This window comes from Phalacrocorax carbo, chromosome 12, assembly GCF_963921805.1.
Source record: "Phalacrocorax carbo chromosome 12, bPhaCar2.1, whole genome shotgun sequence".
In the NCBI taxonomy this organism is placed as follows: domain Eukaryota; kingdom Metazoa; phylum Chordata; class Aves; order Suliformes; family Phalacrocoracidae; genus Phalacrocorax; species Phalacrocorax carbo.
Window position 1 is genome coordinate 5,954,692 of NC_087524.1, and position 19,966 is coordinate 5,974,657.

At 41.9% G+C, this 19,966-nt stretch overlaps 1 protein-coding gene across 5 annotated transcripts in view; it reads right to left on the bottom strand.

The window, feature by feature from the left end:
- Positions 1 to 19,966, bottom strand: part of BLNK (B cell linker) — a 107,242-nt gene that overhangs the window by 35,684 nt on the left and 51,592 nt on the right. For 2 of the 5 annotated variants that reach the window (XM_064463864.1, XM_064463865.1), the window contains exon 1: positions 13,128 to 13,210. The exons of the other annotated variants lie outside the window; for them this stretch is intronic. In XM_064463864.1, the coding sequence (XP_064319934.1) occupies positions 13,128 to 13,174 (47 nt within the window). In that variant the 5' untranslated portion in view covers positions 13,175 to 13,210. Of the gene's footprint in view, positions 1 to 13,127; positions 13,211 to 19,966 lie in introns of those variants that run through there. 5 annotated transcript variants of the gene reach the window in all.

Sequence of the window (19,966 nt, forward strand, 5' to 3'; positions counted from 1 at the left end):
TGGCTCTTTTGCATACAAGCTATCCCACAGAGCTTTCTAAAGTTAAAATAATTTAAAAAACCCAAATCAAACACACAAAAAAAGGGGAAAACAAAAAAGAGAAAAATATAAATAACATGAAGAAGAATAAAGCATGTAATAAGCTTTCAACTCAGATGTGGTACAGAGTCACCAGACTTGAGAAAGAGGAGTCTGCCTTAATTTCAGATAGATCTGTGTAATAAGGAATTCTCCCACCATTTAGGCAATTTTTTTGAGAAACTGTATTTACCAGTATTATAAATCTATGAAGACATTTACAAATATATGTTATGTAAATATGCATATTATGGCTCAGAGCAGTTGGCCTCGCCCTGCCGCTGGGAACAGCGCGGGATCTCCTGTGCGCCCGAACGGCACGGCTCCCCAGCTTGCGCGCAGCGAATCCAGTACTTTGGACCTTCAGCACACACTCTACTTGTCAGTATTTTAGCTGTACGGCTGCCTACGTCCGTGGCACGGGACAGGGCATGGCTAGCGACAGCCCTCTGCTGTAAGAATTTATTACGTGGTCCCTGGGGCAGGAGGACTGGGCACAGTTGCTTCAGTGCATCTGGCCGTGAGCACAGATGTGCGAGCTTGCAGTTGGGAGCGGTGCTGATAATGTTTTTGGAAACAGGGCTGACTGCAGCGTCAGTAGGGAGTGGTGGCAAAACAAAAACCAATTTTAAAATGAATCACAGGAAGTTCTCTATATTACAAGCATACTTATTTCTGTTTATCTGGAGGACTAGAATTAGACCTCCTTAAATTTCTGGTGCTTACAGGACTGTCCGAATTATCTGTTGTGCCTCTTGAAAAATCACTGTCTGCACCTGGGACCAGTTTCTTTAGTTAAAAAAGGGCAGAATTTTGCACAGGATATATTCAGACAGAAGGTCTGCAAGGGAAGCTTTGGAAACAATATTGACATATTCAGTATTAAGTGACCTGCATATTCCTCTCCTCCTCCTAATAACAGCCAGGTCTTCGACTGATAAAGTTGAACTGGTTTCAAAATAATAATAATTAAAAAAAAATAATCACTGTAAATCAGTCAGTTTGCACTCCAGTTTCAGTTCTTACACCTTTTTTGGGCACATCTGTTTCCCACTGACAGGGCAACCTGAAGTTCTGTGTCTAGAAAGTCCCATTTTCTGCAGATCATTACTACCTCCGTTCACTTAAAGTAAGAATGTAGGTAGTTGTAGTCCTGATTTTTGTCTTGAGAAAGTCAGCCTAATAGATCACTTAAAACCAAAAAGCAGTTTTTTTCTTGTTTTTCAGGCAAATTCAAATGCTTAGCATTGGAAACCTAGAACAGTATCTGGTAAGTACAAATTTAGACTTAAAACAAAAACACCCCCAAAAAACCCTACCTATAGCTTCAGCTATAAGGCTTCACAAAAAAGAGAACAAAGTGAGGAAGAGTATAATGGAATTTGGAGAATAAAATCTAAGTTATTAGAAGATGAAAAAAACAGTAGAAAAGTAAAAATTTTTACAGCTACCTGTTATTTAAAAAACCAAACAAACACCACATTAAAACATAAAACTAAAGAAGGAACAGCATGCCCAGCTCACCACACAATTATTCCCCCACCTTCTCCCCAGCTGGTCTTTATTTTGTGTTTCTGTTAGCCTTTAGTTTTATAAACAGGTGTGCAGGTGACCAAATTAAGAAAGCAAATTATTGTTTCTGGACAAAGGGGAAGACTCCTGCTTGCTGCTGGGGGGCAGGGGAATCTGCTCACCTAGAAGGGGATTTGTAAGAGTATGGTTTGAGATTCTGAAAAGCTTGAAGCTCTTATCTTGGACTGTCTTCTCAAACTAAATTAACAAACAAGAAAAGTACCACTTTTCTTACAACAGGCTTCCATTAACACAGTGTTCCTGACACAGTCTTTGTGGAATAACATTAATCTCAGTGAACTGGGTGAATGTCTTCATGAGATGTAATTTCATACTACTTGCCAGTGCATCATTTTACCAACCCAATTAATTATATAGAACTCCCCTCACCTTCCACCACCCTTCTTATTGCTTAGTGGAAAGGAAAAGGAAACTCGCAAATACAGAAAGCACCTAATTCCTCTAGTTAGGCCTCCTTCTGGTGCTTCTGCTAAATCATACACTCCCTGGAACAGCAAGAGTGGAGCTCCCTCACAAGAAAACCCAGGCTGGCATCAGCTGGCTGCACTGGAGCTGGTGCTTCATGGCTTTCACGTGTGTATAAGGCATAAAGACATAGCTGAATTCCAGAGGTGCAATCAGATAAACTGCTTCGGTTGCTGCTGGTCTAGGATAGGGGTTACTGCCTGTCATCCTCTCTGGGGGCTTATTGCAGTCCACCCCTGGCAATGCCTTTCGTGACGGGAGAGGAAGAAGTTTGGAGCTGGAGGTGGTCACCTGTGACACCAAGCCATCAGTTCAAGGCTCTGATATTTATCTGTAAAGCTATCTCAAAGCTGTGAGGAAAAGTTGGAAGAGGCTTGCTTATGGGGAGAAGTCAATTACAGACACCTATCCAACAGGAAGAAAGAACAACAAATTGTCTTCTGCTGCGTTCATGAGATGCACAAGAGGAAATGACTATAAATAGTTTAGTTCTGTCAAGGGTGGTTTTTTTAAAAGTCTGAATAACATCCTATTCTGCTCACTTTTCAATCATGCACTACTCTGTCTAAAGGCAAACCCAATAATTAGAGCAGGCGTGTGTTTACACGGTACACACAGGAGCACAAAAAGGCTAAATATTGATTATACTTTTCATCTTCATATGCCCTCTATGTAATCTTCATGAAGAAGCTTTCAATCTCTCTTGTACTAATAAGTACTGCCATAGGCTGAGTAAATGAAAATATGTAGCATGTAAGGGCATAATCATCTTTGACACAAATCAGTCTTAACATGAAATTAAATAGTATAATAATTACTTGGAGGTGACTGGGAGTTCTGCACATTGAAAGAACCCATGCAGATTTATTGGCGGGGCTGAGACAACAAAAGCCCTACCAAGCAGCCCAACTGCTTGGTGCAGCTGCTTCCTCATTTGAGATCAAGGCTGTGACTTGCTCCGAGAGTATATATGAACAGTATATTAATACCAAAGATTTAATATGTTTAAGTTGCACAGTATTTTTTGCAATTACTTTTATTTAGCAGAGAACAGTAGACCTGGTTCCTGTTATTTTTCTTTACTACTCTTGAGGACTTCACAGCTGTTTCTGAATATTAGAAAGCAGTGATGGCCAGGCACTTTTTAGTACAACTTTTAAAAATATAGATATTTAGTAACAGCTGAAGGCATTTCAGGTTTGGACACCTCTTCCCTCTTATTCTGCTTACTCTCCCCTTTATCCCAACTGTACTACTGTAGGTAGTACAGAAATCAATTAGCTATTATGATATGCTAATTGAGTATTGCACATCACTTCTTGACACAAAAAGGTAAAAGATATTTTCTGTTCTGTAACTGACCCGCTCTGTTCTGAGTCTTTTTGGTTAACTGATCCCTTTTATGCACCAGCTGTCTGGATATGAGCTGATGCATTAAAAAACAGAAAACCCACACAGAAGCTACATTCACAAGGCTTACTCTATTTTTCTGAAAGGTCTGCAAGCAGCAGAAGGAAAGTAAATGCATTAGGTTACTCTCAAATACAGTTCCAGATAAAACTAACTGACCACTGTACCTCCCTGAAGGACTAGTACCCTACAGCCTGGTAGGTGACAGAGAGCCAGGACAGAATTTAAGACAGTGAAGTGGTTTTTATATTTCACCCAAAAGAGGAAGCACAAAGTCATTGCAGGGAAGTGAATAAAGACAGGACTTGGTATGGACCCAGAAAATTACCACCTGTCAGTGATAACATTACTTTTAGTCACAATTCTACAAGCATTTTTTAGAAGATGAGATAACATTTCTGTCATTCCTGCAGGCATGTAGATTGAAAGACTATTACAGGCACATGAAGGGCATGAAAATGAATGAAAAAGTAAGACAACTGAGTGAACACCGAAGGCTTAATTTTGATTTGGTGTTCCAGCAGTGTGAGGAGTTCTGGCTTTCCTCCTCTTTTACCTCTTACACAAATTTCAAATCTGCCCTTTCAGTTGTGGCCACCTGTCGAAGGATATTGAAAAGTTGATGTCTAACTACGTAATGTGCTTGACCAATATTTAACCAGATTTTTAAGCACACAACTGACTTCAACTACCTTAAAGTTCAGTAAGTACTTTAATTTTGTGTTAAGGTCTTGCTCATGTTGGCACATAAGCACTGACATGAGATGTATAAGTTTAATTAATGATCTGAGCGCAGTCTTCATCCATGTCTTTGTGTCATATAAGATTGCTAGTAAAATACATTTCTAATGTAGAGATTTTGATCCAGGAAGTTCAAAGAATGTGAAAGGATAAAGAAAAAAGAAAGGTGTGCTTTTTCAATGGGCTGGAAAAGTTTGTGGGCTCGATAGTTTGAAGGCAAGGTGCTGTGTGCACTAGAGAAAAGGGAGGCTTTTCTAAACAGCATCTTAACTCTTCTCCTTAAACCAAAGGTGCATTTATATGCATAATGGTCTGCATCTGCTCTACCAAATAGTGCTCTGACAGCCAAATAAAACAGAGCAGAGCTTCTAGGTATGGCATTAAACTTTAAACACTCCCATTAACCTACTCCGAGAGACAAAATAACCTTAATGCTGCCCAATATTCGCAAGTCACTAAGATTGGTTCCCAGACAGTACCTTTATGTATATAGGTTCTAGATACACTGAGTAGATGCAAGTTAAATGAATCACTGATTTTAGGATTTTTGTAAAGTTGCATTGCTTTTTGTAAAGCCAAAATTTGTCTTAAAGTATTGCATTATTAGTTCTGTTCATACTTATTCAGCATAAATAAGAGTAAAGGAAAAACCCCCATAACTGGACTTTCAGCATGGTTTTTAAACTGCCCTTTATGGTCCAGTACTTCCTTTTCCATTCCCTGACAAGATTTTTCCTTCCTGCTTTCAGGCAGTTTCACTAAGGAATGCCCGAGCTGGAAAGAGACAGGAACTCTCCCTTGTTCCTCTCTAAAGCATAACTTTCAGGTTTTTTTCTTACCTATTAGCAACTAAGTGTAGCAACTAATTTTCTCTGTGTATTTTTGCTCAAGTCATGTAATGCTCATAGAAAAAGTTGCAGATGTTGTATTTTATGCCTTTAGCACTAAATTATTATAAATTATTAAACTGAATGCCTTTCACATTAAATTCCCTTTAGCTGAAGTGATTTTACCACCTATTTAGAATCAAAATGATAGGTGTACAGGGAAATTGATGCATTTTTGACATCTCTGATAAAGCCTAGCAAATACTGCTCTGCTTGGGCTGAAAGAGTCTTTGTTCAAGCTACTGAAGCATCATATCCACCATAGATGTGAGGCGGCACTGGCAGGGATCGAACAGAGGTTACTCATGGATCTATAAGTTTTGTTTATTTTACATTGAATTCTATCAAGTTCTGTTAGAACTTTGGAGAAGTATTTTGATCCCTACGGTTACACGGCCACTTTAATGGAGCCCACATGGGCTACCACTGAACAGGGAAGTTCTGGTCCCCTCTGCCCTCGGTGCTTACCCAGCTATGATGAATCACAGAACTTCCAGCTGGGAAACTAACTTCTTTTTTCTTTTGCCAATTTAGATATCAGCAGGACCTGATCCAGCTTCATCATGTGGTCATGGGAACCCTAGTGCCAGCGTGAGGGTGGAGATGAGTGGCAGGGCGAGCAGGGGCACTGGGAGGGCAGAAGAAAGGGACAGCAGCTCAGACTTGTGCTAAGTTAAATTGGCCATGTAACTACAGCTTCAGTAGCACTGAAGTAGCTGCTTGCAGAGATGCCTACAGTGGCTATATTTTAAGTCACGAAGGAATCATTTAGCCATGTAATATAGCCACTTGTATTAATAGCCTACTTCACCCAGTTGCCCTTGCATTAAGCTTGAAAAATGTAGCCATGTTTTTCATATTATTGCCTCAGGATGCATTATTTTAATTCTTCCTAAATTATATACTACACAGTCAACACTTTACGTTGAGGTCATAAACCTGTAGCATTGCATGTCTGGCTTTGCTTACATCTGGAAAATGAACTTGTCCAAAATGTATACACTAACAGATTAGGATAAAGATGCTAACAGAATTTCCAAGCTTCTTTTACCCCTGTCATTTACTACGGCTGTCACAAAACAAACTTATTTACACAGTATGTAAAGTCTTTTCGCAGTCTACCAAAAATCTAAGATGGCTCCCTGCAGCCAAAGGAGAAAATACTGCCACTTTCAGTCATTGTTTTCCATCAGTTTTTCAACTCTCTTTTCTGTGGAGCGCATAAAACCAGTGATATTTACTTTATAAAAGAAATATTTGCTTATCTATCATACTGTAACGTGCTTTAGGGTACTTACACTATAAAAGATGTTACATAAAACTAAAATCAGATCTCTAAAGCAGCAATCATTTTAAAAACCACATAATACATCTAATGAAAAAACTATTTAGTAAGCAGATATGTTCTTTCTTTTCTAATGATCAAGGACATACAAATCGTCTGCAAAAAATGGTTTAGCCATCTTCAGATGGCTAAAAATTACTTTTCACTGAATCCTGCAGTCAAACTCCACCGGTGAAAGTTGTAGTGTTCAGGCATTTCTGTTAAATACATCAAACAGAGCGGGTCAGTCTCCTTCACTGGGGTGTGCATACAGTAACGTGTTACAGTGGGAGAGGCACAGTTTAATCCTGAACTACACTGGTACAACAAGCTAAAAGGAAACATTCAAATTTTAGAAGTTTCAGTTAACATAACATTGTTAACATTAAGTAAAATGATCTGAACTCTACAGGTTGTCATTTTTTCAGCTTCTATTCTGCAGATAACTGAAATCTTATTTTTTTTCCTCTAGGTTTGGTCACAATGCTGGAACTGCCTGCCATGTTGGAAGGCCAGATTTCACTCATCCTTTAAACAGAAAGCAAAACCAAAACCAATGGAATTCTTAGGTTATTTTAAAACGTTCCAGTTATATCTTGTCTAGCCTGTTACAACCCCAAAGATGGCTGGTCAGCATTTTTTTATCAGGTTAAATAGTTTTCCAAAACTAAATCATCCAAAAGCAGAACTAAAACTTGATTCCATTACTTGTGATACACTTTTTCAACTGTTGACTTACAAGAGCTTTGCTTCCAAAGCCTAACAGACAGCTCTCAGAGAGATAATCAAACAGCAGAGGCGTTTTCCAATTTGACAAGGGAAGCCACTAAAAACAATACTTACTTTCAAATGAAGAGATATTTACATTAATTTCTACCAATGTGGGAACTCTTTTTCCCCCCTCTCTTGATAATCTAATGTTATTTTCCAACACTTTTATGGCTGACACAAGCCATAGCAGCATGGAGGGCTCTTTTGCAACACTATATGGTTGTCATATTTTGCCTTCCAAAAGAAGAGCATGTATCACATTATAATGTAGTGTAGAGTATGTAGGTTTTGAATGATTCTGTAAAGCACAAAAATGTTTTGTTCTGGGATCAAGATATCACTGGGTACCTGCAATGTCATATCTAGCATTCTGCACAGCTGTATGGGATACAGTTTCAAACTAATGGTGAAAAATGGTTATGACAAGTTTGGTGGAATGTTTTATTTTTCCCATGGCCAAGAAAATTCATTTATTGGGTTATTTGCTTGGCTATTGGTCATTGATTATTTGACTAAAAAAAAAAAAGGAGGCAAGTCTTTAGATCCAATCTATATTACTAGCTTTTGCTGAATAACTGACAGTCACAGGCCTAAGATGGTGTCATTTGTGATTGCTATAGTTGGCAAATGCTCCTACTGTGGGCAGGTATTTTGGCAAAACTACAATGTCACTAGAAGACCTAATTTTATTTAGAAGATTGTGCATATGAGGCAGTGGTAGAATAAGCTATGTCAGTGACTGACCAGTTTTGCCAGCACAAGTATAATGAAACTATAGGCACTATCTAAGCATAGCTGGTCTTGTGAACATACTATACTCTTACACTGCTACCTACATACAGCGATTAAACCAGGGCTTTTCAACACAGTTTCAATATTACACTGAATCATTTTGTCCACATTGCCATATTTTCATTTAAAACATAGGTAGATCACACTCACACTTAAACATACTTTTCTATAAACAGCATCACCTAGACAGGAAATTCTGTATGAGAATAATCTGCTACGTGGCGATTTAGGTTAAAAAAAAAGTAGTGCTTTTGGGGGGAGGGGGGGAGGGTTAAGGGCAGCTTAGAGATTGGTCCAGGCAGGATGGCATAGCTGGAAAGAAGGATGATAAGCAAGGAAAGAAAAAAACACAACAAAAAACCCACCAAAAAACCCACAGAAACTTTAAAGGGATTGTTACAATGAAATGCTTGTGCAGAGTGAAAGGAAGAAAGGAGAGCAAATATAGACGGGTGGAGGTTATGCTATGCTGAAGCAAGGTCAAAGAAAGAAGCAACAGGAAGATTTGACTTCTCCAGTCACACTGGATGAAAGATCTGATTTTTACAGCAGGATCTGGGGATGTTTGCATTTTGTATCTCATTCCATTCCAAAGTCCAGAGGTGAGAGAGATTCATGAACTGTTTAAGCTGTCAGAAAGCTAAAGGAAACAGAGATTGTAGAGCTTTATCATTTAATCACAATCCCATGCTCTGTATGGCAAGCTGGACCTAACAGTCCTACAGAAAGAACTTGTGTTTGCACTCATCAGCACAGCAAGCGTAGCTGGTGACCTCCTCTTCCCCTGTGCCTGTGAAATTCAACTCTAAAGACTGCGTACCATTGGCACTGTGATTTCACGTGACGTTACATTCAGCCTACATATTGTTGGGCTAAAATGTGGGTGCGCCAAAAAAGCTGCTGTTGTGACAAAACGTTACTGCGCGGTGGAAAGCTGTCAGGAGAAACTGGAAGCTGAAACAGAAGGCTGCTGGAGGTGGCAAGGGTTGGTGTCCCAGAAGACCTTCATGGCTGTCATGTCCTTAGGGCCTGAGGGTGGAGGCAGATAAGACTTTTGCTAGAGAGGAGAAGAACAGAGCCGGTGGAAGAGCAGAAGTGAGGGGGCATGACTTCTGAAGAAGAAATAGCAAGCAACTAGAAGGGGTTGTTGGAAAAATCTCGTATGTGGAACAGTTCTGATTTGGGCCTTTAGACCACTGAGTAGTGTACAAGTTATGGGACATTTGCGTAGTCTTTCCTCTGAAGTCTGTATAACTAAAAAGGGGAAGAGATGTTAAAGTTGGATGTGGACTTTGGTGCCCAGTTCTGTCATGGGGAACATTCTCTAGCTTACTTTGAAACTCCAGTTTCTTTCCTGCTTGAGTTTTTTTTTTTTTGTTGTTCTTTTGTCTTGCTCAAGTCTAGTGATGCAATAAACTATGTTAAAATTTGACTTGAAAAAACCAGTTCAGTTTCTGTTTACTACAATTAACTATTAACAGGAATTAGGAGAACTACCATAATAAATTATTCTCTTACAGTGCAAAACTAATGTTCAGATATTCCCTATTCATCTTCTCAAAAAGCAAATATTCCCTATGATAAAACACCATATACATAGAAGGTATCAGTTTACAGTTAAATATCGTTTCACTTGCAAAGGAATTAATTTTCTGCTTATGCACTTCCAAGGGGAAAGAGTATCAGAAAATCCTCTGGTAAAGAAAAGACCTAGTAGTTACAGTCAAGCTATCAGTAGAAAATTAGTGAAGACCATAAATACCTTCAGATTTGATAGACAACTAACAGACATTCAAACCTTAAGGAAACCCCTCCTGATTTTAATAGAATAACGACTTAAACCCTCCTGTTTAGCAAGGGATGTTAAAACAAAATATTGCAAATAAACTGACACACTATCCAACCTGAGAAAAAAAGTCAGTTGCTTTTTTTCCCACTTCCTTTTCATTTGGGAGTTATGGTTGGAAAGAGTGATTTTAAGGTGGTTTTTTCAGGGGGAAGAACTGCTGCAAATTAATGAAGTCATCTGAAATGAATATGAAACTGTGCTCTTGGAAAAGTTTGCAATCTGGAAGTTGTTGGCTGCATGACCTTAGGCAAGTGAAAGCATGTGGCACGCTTCTGGTTTGTGCCATGGTTTGCCCATCACTGCAGTGGTGATAGCAATGATGTCTTTGAAAAGGACTTTGTGATACACAGCTAAAGACAGCTATAAGCAGAGGATCATTATTAAGGTTTGTGGTCTTAATAAAAAAAAATAAAATGCAGCCAGTCTGAAGAGATGCTATAACAGAGTCATATATAGCAGCTTGAAATTATTTAAAGACCAGGAATCTCAGGCGTGTGGTCTAAGGAACCTGAGCCACAAAAGAATCTCCAGGTTTAGTGCTCTATCTTTTGAATTGCTAAGTTCCTGTTACCTTTGCTGCCTACCATCCCTCATTATAAGTGCATTTATTTATGTACACATTTGCAGCATAATTTTTTTTCCCTGAAGCTCAGGGTGAAACCAAGGCACACAAAAGCCTGCCATGGCAGTGTGGCTAACGCTCATGTATTCATTCCGCACTTCAGAAAACCATTCAAAGTACCAAATTTTTGGTACCAAAGCACCACATAAACTAATTTCTCTCATGATAAATAACCAAGCCTTGGGATTCATTTTTGCTGACTATATGGAAGCAATCAGAACACACAATATACTCTGAGGGAATACTTGTATAATACTGTGCATACCTTGTAACAAACACTATGTAAAAATAATACTGGCATTCCATGAAGTTCCAGCATTCCTGTCAACTGATATTAAAATTAATTGAGTGACTTAATTGCAAACAATGCCCATTCTACAACACTGAAGTTAAAGAGGCACATAAGAACAGTTATAGTTCTTATTGTTGCAATAAGTAAACAAATGGAATATGTTAAGAATTCAGATCTGACATAAGACTTGCTAATGCAATAAAAAGCTAGATCTGGTAGCCTCAAATATACCCATGGAGAATAGATGAGCATAGCATAACCACAAAATATCTAGTTTTTCAGGTCTACATTTAAGGAAATCAAAAGGTCTACTCTTAGACACTGACTCAACAGCAGTGCTACTTTAATTTTTGCTGCTACAAAGCAGAAATTTTAAGAAAGCTGTCTTTAGAAAAATGTGAACTATCATTACACCAATTGAAACTATGTTCGGTTAAGAATATTTCTTGGCATATGGAGGAAGGTAGGTTTTTAACATAACCATTTAATTCATGTAACATTCAGTACAAACTCTGAACCATCTATGTGTCTTCCATGCAGATGAGAGGCTATATTAGGAAGTCAACTGCACTGTCAACAAGTCACATCGCGCAAGGGAGTATTCGGCTGTTTCAAAGCAGGAGGAAAAGGCTGCCGCCATGTTGTGCTAATTTTCTGTATTTGCACATCTCTCCTAAATGTAAACTATGAATATGTACTCATGGAAAGTTCTGCCTTAAGTTTTTAAAATCCTGATACTGTAGTAAGACCATGTAGCCAAATACCCAGGTCTCTGTTTAAGGAGGTATTTTGACATGCTCAAATCAGAGCGTGCACTTCCACTCACACGTTTGAGAAATGTGTGCTCCTACGTCACGCCTAGGGTGAACTGGCCACAAGGAGGAGAGAAAAAGTAGCTTTTAATACTTCAAGATAATACAGGAAACAGTGACCTCCTCCTCTTCCTTATCTTACAACAGTATTAAAACTCTGGACAAGATGAAGAGTGTCAGCCAATGTAAAGATGCAGCGGGGGGTGCAATGGCTGCTGTTCTGGTTTAGGGCTTTGGAATCAGTTCACAAACAAGTTGTGGACCATTATAAACCCTCACATGTAGGCACCCTCTGTATACTTGAAAGTAATCCTGCTTTAATCGTTTGCAAAGGTGCAGAAGATGCATCCCAGCTATGATTTTATCACCGCAGAGAGCGTGTTATATTTCTTCACGTACCAGTTAACTGTCTTGATGGCATCAAGCTTTCCATCATATCACTCGTTATCGTGAGATAGCTAGTTCAGACCATCATTGAGCCCTGACACCATTTAGACCATTTTAGACTATTTAAGGTGATAAATTGCAGACAATGAGGAAATTCACTGTTGTCTTCCCCCTGTCCATTCTTGCCTGGGCTATAGGATGGAGTCTGCTAGGCTTTTATTAGGTGTGCCTGGCTGAGGAATGCAAGGGTCATTGCAGCTCGTCAAGTACGCACACCCCCCACCAATATTTCAAAAGTGTGGAAAGAGCAGATATCAAGAAATGCCATTCCATCAAAATTAGCTTTACAATGGATTATTCTGATTTGCGTGAAGGCTTCTGGGGAGAGCGAGAGAGACTTGAGAATGGTTTATAAATTAGTAGAGTGCTTAAGTACGAGTTATTTAAGAAATATTTTTTTTTCCGGTATTTCATTCTTATTTTTCAGGGAAAGAAAAAGTTTCTATGCTACCTTAATCTGAAAGAGGCCTTCTTTTAACTATTCAGGAAAAAAAAATGTCACAGTGAAGGAGCCTTGAGTTGCCAACTCCACCAGCACACAATCGAGTCACACTAAAAATACTTCAGTAATGGTCAGCTTCTGGTTTTTTTCCTTTCAAACCCTGTATTTAACATTGTTCTCCTTCACTTAGGAACATTTCCCGTTTTCCAGTTCCCTCTATTCCACCAGTTCTTTCAAAGATTAGGAAATATTACAGAACTTAACTGCAAAAGCCACGTTCACAGAACACTCTGACTAAACCACTAAGCAATTGATTAAATTTTTCTGATTTGCTTAAAGTTCATAGATTTTAGCGAGTCAAAAACTACTTTATCACAGCTCTGGAAGCAGACGCTTTAAAACCACTCTTACGTGTTGCCTTGCAATCTGTGCCCCACTAACCGCTCCAGACCTGTATTTACCTTCCGCACTTCCCCGTCCCGCCCTGGCGACCAGCGCTAACTCCACTTCACTCTGAAAAGCTTCTGCCAACTTCCTCGCCCCTCAGGCCGCCCCCGGTCCCCCCAGCGCCGCCCGGCTGCCGGCCCGGGCCCGGAGCCCACCTCAGCTTCTCCCCCGCCGGCACCGCCAGCTTGTTCAGCCTGTCCATGCTCCGCGCTGCGCCCGCACAGGCTGCGCTCCTCGCGGCTCCTCGCGGCCCCGCACCTGCCGGCGCCGCCGCTCCCTCCCGCCGGGCCCGCCGCGGCGCGGCCCAGCTCCTCACGGCGCCGGGGCTCGGAGGGCGGCGGAACCTCCTCTGCCCACAACGCCTCCGCCGACTCGAGTCGCGGCCGCGCCGGGCTGTTGAAGCCTCTTCGCCGTCCCAAGCCGCAGGCGCTACGCAGGGGAGGGACCCGGTGCTCGGGGTGCCCGGCCCCGCCGCCCGCCCCCGCCCCGGCCCCGGCGGCGCGCACAGGTGCTGGCGGCGGCACCGGGGGCCGAGGTGGAGCCTTCGGAAGTGGGAACGCGAGGCCTCGGTAACGCGCTCCTCGCTCCAGACCTTCCGGAGTGCCTTAGGGAAGCCGTGGCCCGGCCTTGGAGGACGGTGAGCCAGCCGGTCGCCCGCCCTGGCCGCACGGGGGCTGGGTTCCGGCCAGCTGCCGCGGGCAGAGGCAGGCCCAGGTAACCCGCTCTGCTCTCAGCTGCCTGCCCAGCCCCGGGTGACTCTGCAGGCGCGGGACCTTTTCCCTTCCCAGAGGTTCTCCAGCAAAGCTAAAGGAAACTTCCATCCTGTTATCTCCATCCTTTTGGACATAACTGTAAGGAGAAAAAAGTGTTTCTTCACAGTGTGTCTTAAATAAGGCAGGAACAAACCCTGATCCTTACAGGGACACTGGGCGAGGCTATTCCCACCCAAGATACAGGCAGCCGAGCTGTATTTTATGGCTCCAAGATCTCTCAGCCTGGGATTTTTTTGCTTAGTCTTGGGCTCAACCCGTTTCTCCTCTTTAAAGATGAGATTTATAGGCAGCTGGTTGCTTCAGAGGGGCAACGTAAGCAGGTAGGCATGTTCAGCCTTTATCCTGAAGTGCTGATTAATTTGAATTCTGCACCTTTGGAGGATCACTCTTGTCACTCTCTGTATCTTTGGCCTGTCTGCAGCTTAGGTTATAAGCTAAGGCTGCTCTAGGCAGGAAACCTACTTGTTCTTTTTTTTTTTTTTTAAAAAAAATAATTCCATCTGCATCATGTTAATATGTTTTGATAAGTACAATATGTTTTGAGGACACCCAAATTTATTCCTTGGGGTAGATTCTTGTTGCCGCTTGGGCTAGATTTTCACGTGGACGTGTCTCATCCCCACATTGTACTGACTCGAGGTTTTTCTTGTGAAAATGTAGTGGCAAAACAGACTTTCCTGGTTAGTGCAGATGAGCCTGGGGAAACAGCCTGCCACAAGATTTGTGTCTCTGATAACAGTATTGCTCTGATCTTGGCATGGCTGATGTTTCTGTTCTCTGAGCTTTCAACATGGAAATCACTTGATGTTTGCATAGAGTATTTCTCTAGGGAGGGCCCGTAGTGAGCAAATTGCCCTTTTTGGGGTATGTGATAAAGTTTGTGGACTTTAAGGAATAACACTACACAAAATTTTGGAGTTCTCCCCTGCATTGTATCTGGTTATGAAGTGGACATCTGCAGTTTTACTCCCTAGAAGTTATTTTGAAAATTAAGTTAGTTTTGAATTAGTTAAAATTAACACTCTGGCAATGTGAAGAAGCGGGCATAAACAAACTGCGGTGTCACTTTACTTTTTGCTTATATAACCTTCCTGCTATATCTAAATGTGTATCAGAATATGGGATTTGCTCAGTAGGCTCATGCAGTGATTTCTCTTACACAACAACTGCCTCTTGCCTGACTGTCGCAGAAATCCCAGACCATTTCCCTTTGAGACATTTGGTGGCAGCCTGTCATTTGCACTGCCGTGCTGGTTTCGCCTTGTTTATTCCTGACTCAGCAGTTTACAGGTTTAATTTTAATGCTCTGCCGTGCCCGGTTCGGAGGGTTTTCACGCCTGTCCTCGCAGCGCTGTCACCTCGCTGCTCCCGGGAAGGGGCCGCTGCTGATGCCTCGTGCTCAGGGCAGTCCCCAAGTCCCCCGCACTCAGGGCTTGGTGACAGTGCAGCTCACGCAGGATCTGTCATCCTTGTGATCTGCTGGCCCATGTGTTTGCATAGCTGTGCTGTGAAATGGACCGGGGAAGTAGTCCACTACACACGATCTAGCAAAAAGTCACAAAAAGGGGGGTTTTAACTGCATTGGTTCTTTGATTTGATTTGGAGCACAGATGTTTGGGAGGGTGCAGCACGGAGTGGGAGGAATACGTGGAATATGGTGTGACTGCTTAGGCTGGTACTGCTGCCAAGAAGTTAGTCCTAAGAAAGTCTCCATTGTGCAAGGCTTATTCATGAGATTTTGTGGCAACTGCTGTGGGGCCTGTCCCCTGGTCATACCTCAGCCTGCTTGCTTCATCCATGCACACACGCGGCCAAATACATAGCCCTGCTTCGCTTCAATAGCTACAAAGAGTTTGTAGCCAAAAAATCCCAAACCCTTTCCTGCTACTCCACCAGGGCTTGTTTTTACCTGTCTGGAAAGCAGTACAGGGAAAGGAGGAAAGTGCTTGTCCTCACAGTCCTGGCCCTCTGAATGCTTGCAGAGAGTATATCTTACTTCCCTTTATATCCACTCCTACCAAGACACATTGGCACTGGAAATTCTTCTCGGGGAGAAAAGAGTCTCGGCCTAGAGTTAGTTAGCAGAGGTCACTAGTACTAGGAGATGTGGCCTAGGCTGGCTCACTTTGCTCATGCAGAGCTTGGGCAAATAATAAATAAGCCCCTTCCTCCTCAATAAGTACATATAGGACCCAGTATCCCACAGTTATGTTAAACCCAAGGCATCTGAGAGAGAAGTTTCTCCTGGCCACCTTGGAATGTACTGTTCCTGGAAACCAGTAGAGAGTCAAGTGCAGGCAAAGTCCTGAAATTAAGAGAAGGAAGCCACTCTCCCCCAAATGTCAAACAAAGCTGTTGTTCTTACAGTGAAATTCATCCTCTCCCCCATTTTAGATGTGTATATGCATCAAAAACATCTGGATCTAAACAGCATAGCCTCACCAGAAAATTACTACAGCCTGCTTAGCTCTTTCTGGTCTACCTCCAAATCAGCCTATCTGGCCACCTACCCTGGTGTTGAGAAAGCTTGCTTGGGTGCAACAAGATAGGACAACCACTGGAGAAAAACCTTAAATAAAGAAGAACATGCCCAAGTCCCTCTAAACAGCCCTATGCCTCTTTTTTTTCTTGGTGCTATTTTTTTCTTTCCCCCAGCAGGTAGTTTCAGGGTCCAAACTTCTAGCCCATACTGGGACTGATCCCACCTGTGGTCAAGAGGGTTTTTGTATAGTCCATATGGATAGGAGCAAGCCAGAGTTTGCAGCTGGTGAGGAGAGCCCTGCAGACCTGCAGCAGGGACGGGGCAGATGAGTGGCAGCAGTTCCTCCATCCCTCCAGTGTTACTCATCTCCCCAAAATGGTGCCTCCAGGGGCCCAGGCAGGAGGTTAATGAGGCCAGGGCCTCATTAACCCTGGCTCCAGGAAACACCCTGCCTTCCTCTTCAGGAGCCCCAGGAGGGCCTGGAGGTGGTGGCAGGTTTGAGCCATGCAGCAGGCATAAGGTCACTCTATTTTTGGAGTTGTAACCCCAGCAACTCTCCTTCTTTGACCTAATATGCTCATTTGGAGAATGCCAAAGAGGAACTGGGATTTGTTTTACCACGTGGGTGGCATCTTGACCATAGTGATGGTTAGTGCGAAACCCTTGTCCCCAGCCACGAGTGCCATTCTTGGCAGAGGGGAATTTGTTTTGAGGGATGCCTGTGCCACCTCCATGCTCCCTGGCACAGCTGGGGCCCATGGGGACTGTGTGGGCCGCACAGCCATCAGCTGGCAAGTGCTGCTGCCTGCTGAGACATGGCCTGGCAACCCGGACCAGCCTGCACTGCCCAGCTGAGGGACAGGTCCCGGTGGTGTGGGGCATAATGGTGTCCCAGGAGAATATATCTTGATGTCGTCGATGAGGCTTTTGCAGAGGTGTTCCCACAGTACTGGTCTTCTGGAGCACCATCATTCAAGCCCTTTACCTAAATGGAATTTTCTTATCTAATGTTTTAAGAACCTGCATTCACACAGACTCTGCCATTTTTGTGATTACTTAGATAACCACTAACTTTATTTTCCTACAAAAGATACAGGATAAATTCCTGGCACCATTAATTAACATAGGTAATGCAGGATTTGCCAGTAAATTCCCTTGGCAGGATGGTTCACAGAATATGCATGCTTTATTTATTTTTATTTTTGATGGTCAAAATGACATGGAAATTTTGGAAAACACCTTCTAAATGCTTGGACAGATTTTCTAAATGCCACTGACTGTTTCAACAAAATTTCTTCATCACTGCAAGTGTTGTGGCTTAGTCTGGGTTTGTCTCTCTGATCCTCTCCCAATATGACTGTGTAATTCTCCATGTATGCTCATAAATAAAAAGATTTTTAAAAGCGACTTCTTTATCTTGTGTGTTCAGAAACCAGATTATTTTTTTTTTTTACCCCCTCAGCTATTTTCTGCTGTTTATTTCCCACTGCCTCATTCCTTGTACATGCTGCCGCACTCTGGTGGCATGTTCTGGTTTCTATTTAAGAGCTGTGAGATCACTGAGGCATGGTCAAAACCAGACTCAGTGGAACAAAGTGTGTCCGAGACTGAGTGTTCTACCTTCATTTCGTCAAAATTTGGTGTGAATTGCCAGGTATTTCCTGTTTACTCAGGGGTCCGGTTTTCTATACCCTGTTGTAAGATCATTTATGGTTTGACTTTTCTTCTCTGAGAAGACCCCTGTAGCACAGAAACAAGGGATCAGAAGACTTGTCTGAAATATTTTAGTCCTTGGTAAGTGGTGTTCCTAGATCAGAACAAGCACCTTCATACAGAGCCAATGGTTGTAGAGAAACCATTAGGCAAAGTCCAGAGTTTGGCTGCTATCACTGACAAGGCTGGTGGTTTTTCTTGGCTGAAGATTTCTCTCTGACTCCTTCAATGACTGCTTTTTCTGATTTCCACTGAAATTAATGCTCTGTAGTTCAATACCTTCCAGTATATGGTTTGTATGATGATTTTGGGTTTGTCAGGGATTCCTGCTGAAGCTACTAACATCACTAATACTACTATTACAGTGTTAAATACTATATAAAATACCAGCTGTACATATCTTCCTTTTACATTCATAAGCTTCGATGCTAATGCCTTTTTATGGAGATCATTCATGCCATCGTCTTAATGTGGATTACAGATGATGACTGTGTTTAGTCTAGGGAACATAGGGGCCTGTTTGAGTTCCTGATCTGGGTTGGCAGCTGAAGCCACATCCTGAGTGCATAGCGGGGTGAGGCTCAGTGATGCAACAGCATCTGCCCATAGCCTCCTCTGCGTGACAAGAAACCCTAGGAAGGTGTCCCAGGCAGGGGCTGCGGCACACAGGATTGATGGGCAATCAAGCTATAGGAGGAGTGTGAAAAGTCCAAGCCATTATATAGGTACAGCCCTGGCTCTCATTTGCCATTTCTAAACTTCTAGGGTTTCACACAGTTGAAATAAAAAGCAGAGAATTGTAAATGCGTCATGTAGCATAAACATTTAGCAATGAGAAGGTGAATAAGAACTGCTAATAGATTAGTTTAAAACATCAATTTACAGTAAATCTTTTTAATGTTTATTTTTATTTTTAATGCTTTGAGGAGACAGTGCTGCATCAAAGGATCCCAATGAACTGTGCATGACTATTTCAAGAGGAAGCTATTTTTTTACAGATACATTAATGCTTATAGATACAGTCTAGTGCCTTCAATGTATATAAAACAGCTGAGAAACCTGATTTGAAGTAAGCAATTGGTTTGATAATCAGGTTTCAATTTTATTCATAACATGACCATATAAGACTGACTTTTTTCTCTCAGTCATGCTAGAAAACCTGTTTCTTAACCCCTTCTCAATCAGCAAAATTTTGTCTCCCACATTAACAGAGAAGATTTTGCCAAAATCTTTTCTTAGAAGTCCTCAGGAGTCAAGGATGCAACTATTCTTTATAGGAAAGAATTCTTCAAGTGGATTTCACGCACAACCTGTCTTGCCAAGTAGCTAGTGTATTTTTTGATTTTGACTTCCCCACTTCTGGCGAACGTGGGGAACCACAAGGTATTGCACATTTTATTCTTTGAAAGACAGCTTTGTGGGCTTTTGCCTGACAAAAGAGCGGCAATGTAAGCTCTCCTGAGCAATATGTAAAATGATTGAAAATTCCCTTCAAAATCTCTCTCTGATTCTCCTGTTTTGAGGTCATAGTATTTCACCTGCCTCAGAGGTACTTCTCCCTGCCTATGTCTGCAGGCTGTCTTAAATCTCTGTCAGACTCTGATAATTGCTTCAAAGAGAGTATTTATTCATATGTAAAGGTGTCTTTTAAAAATTTGAGTCTACTGCATGAGCCCTGACTTCGTGCTACTACTGGGATAGCACTAAAGGTGAGAGCTCCAACTGTGCAAGCAGTGTAATGTGCATGTAAATGTAGCCAGCCAGTAGCAGGAATTTAGCTTGATCAGTCTGTGTTCGCATGAAAGTCAGTAAGTGATAGCTACAGTTCCCTTTTTCAAGGCTGTGGAAGTTCAGTGAAAATAGCCCAAACTGACACCACCTACATCTGAATTAGAAAACAGCCCAAGTTATTACCACCTGATTCTGAACTGGAATCTGTAACCATGTTGCAGGCTTGAATTGTTCCTAAAGGCCTTCTGTTTTAAAGTATTTTGTATATAATTGATCTCTTCTGCTTTCAGAATAT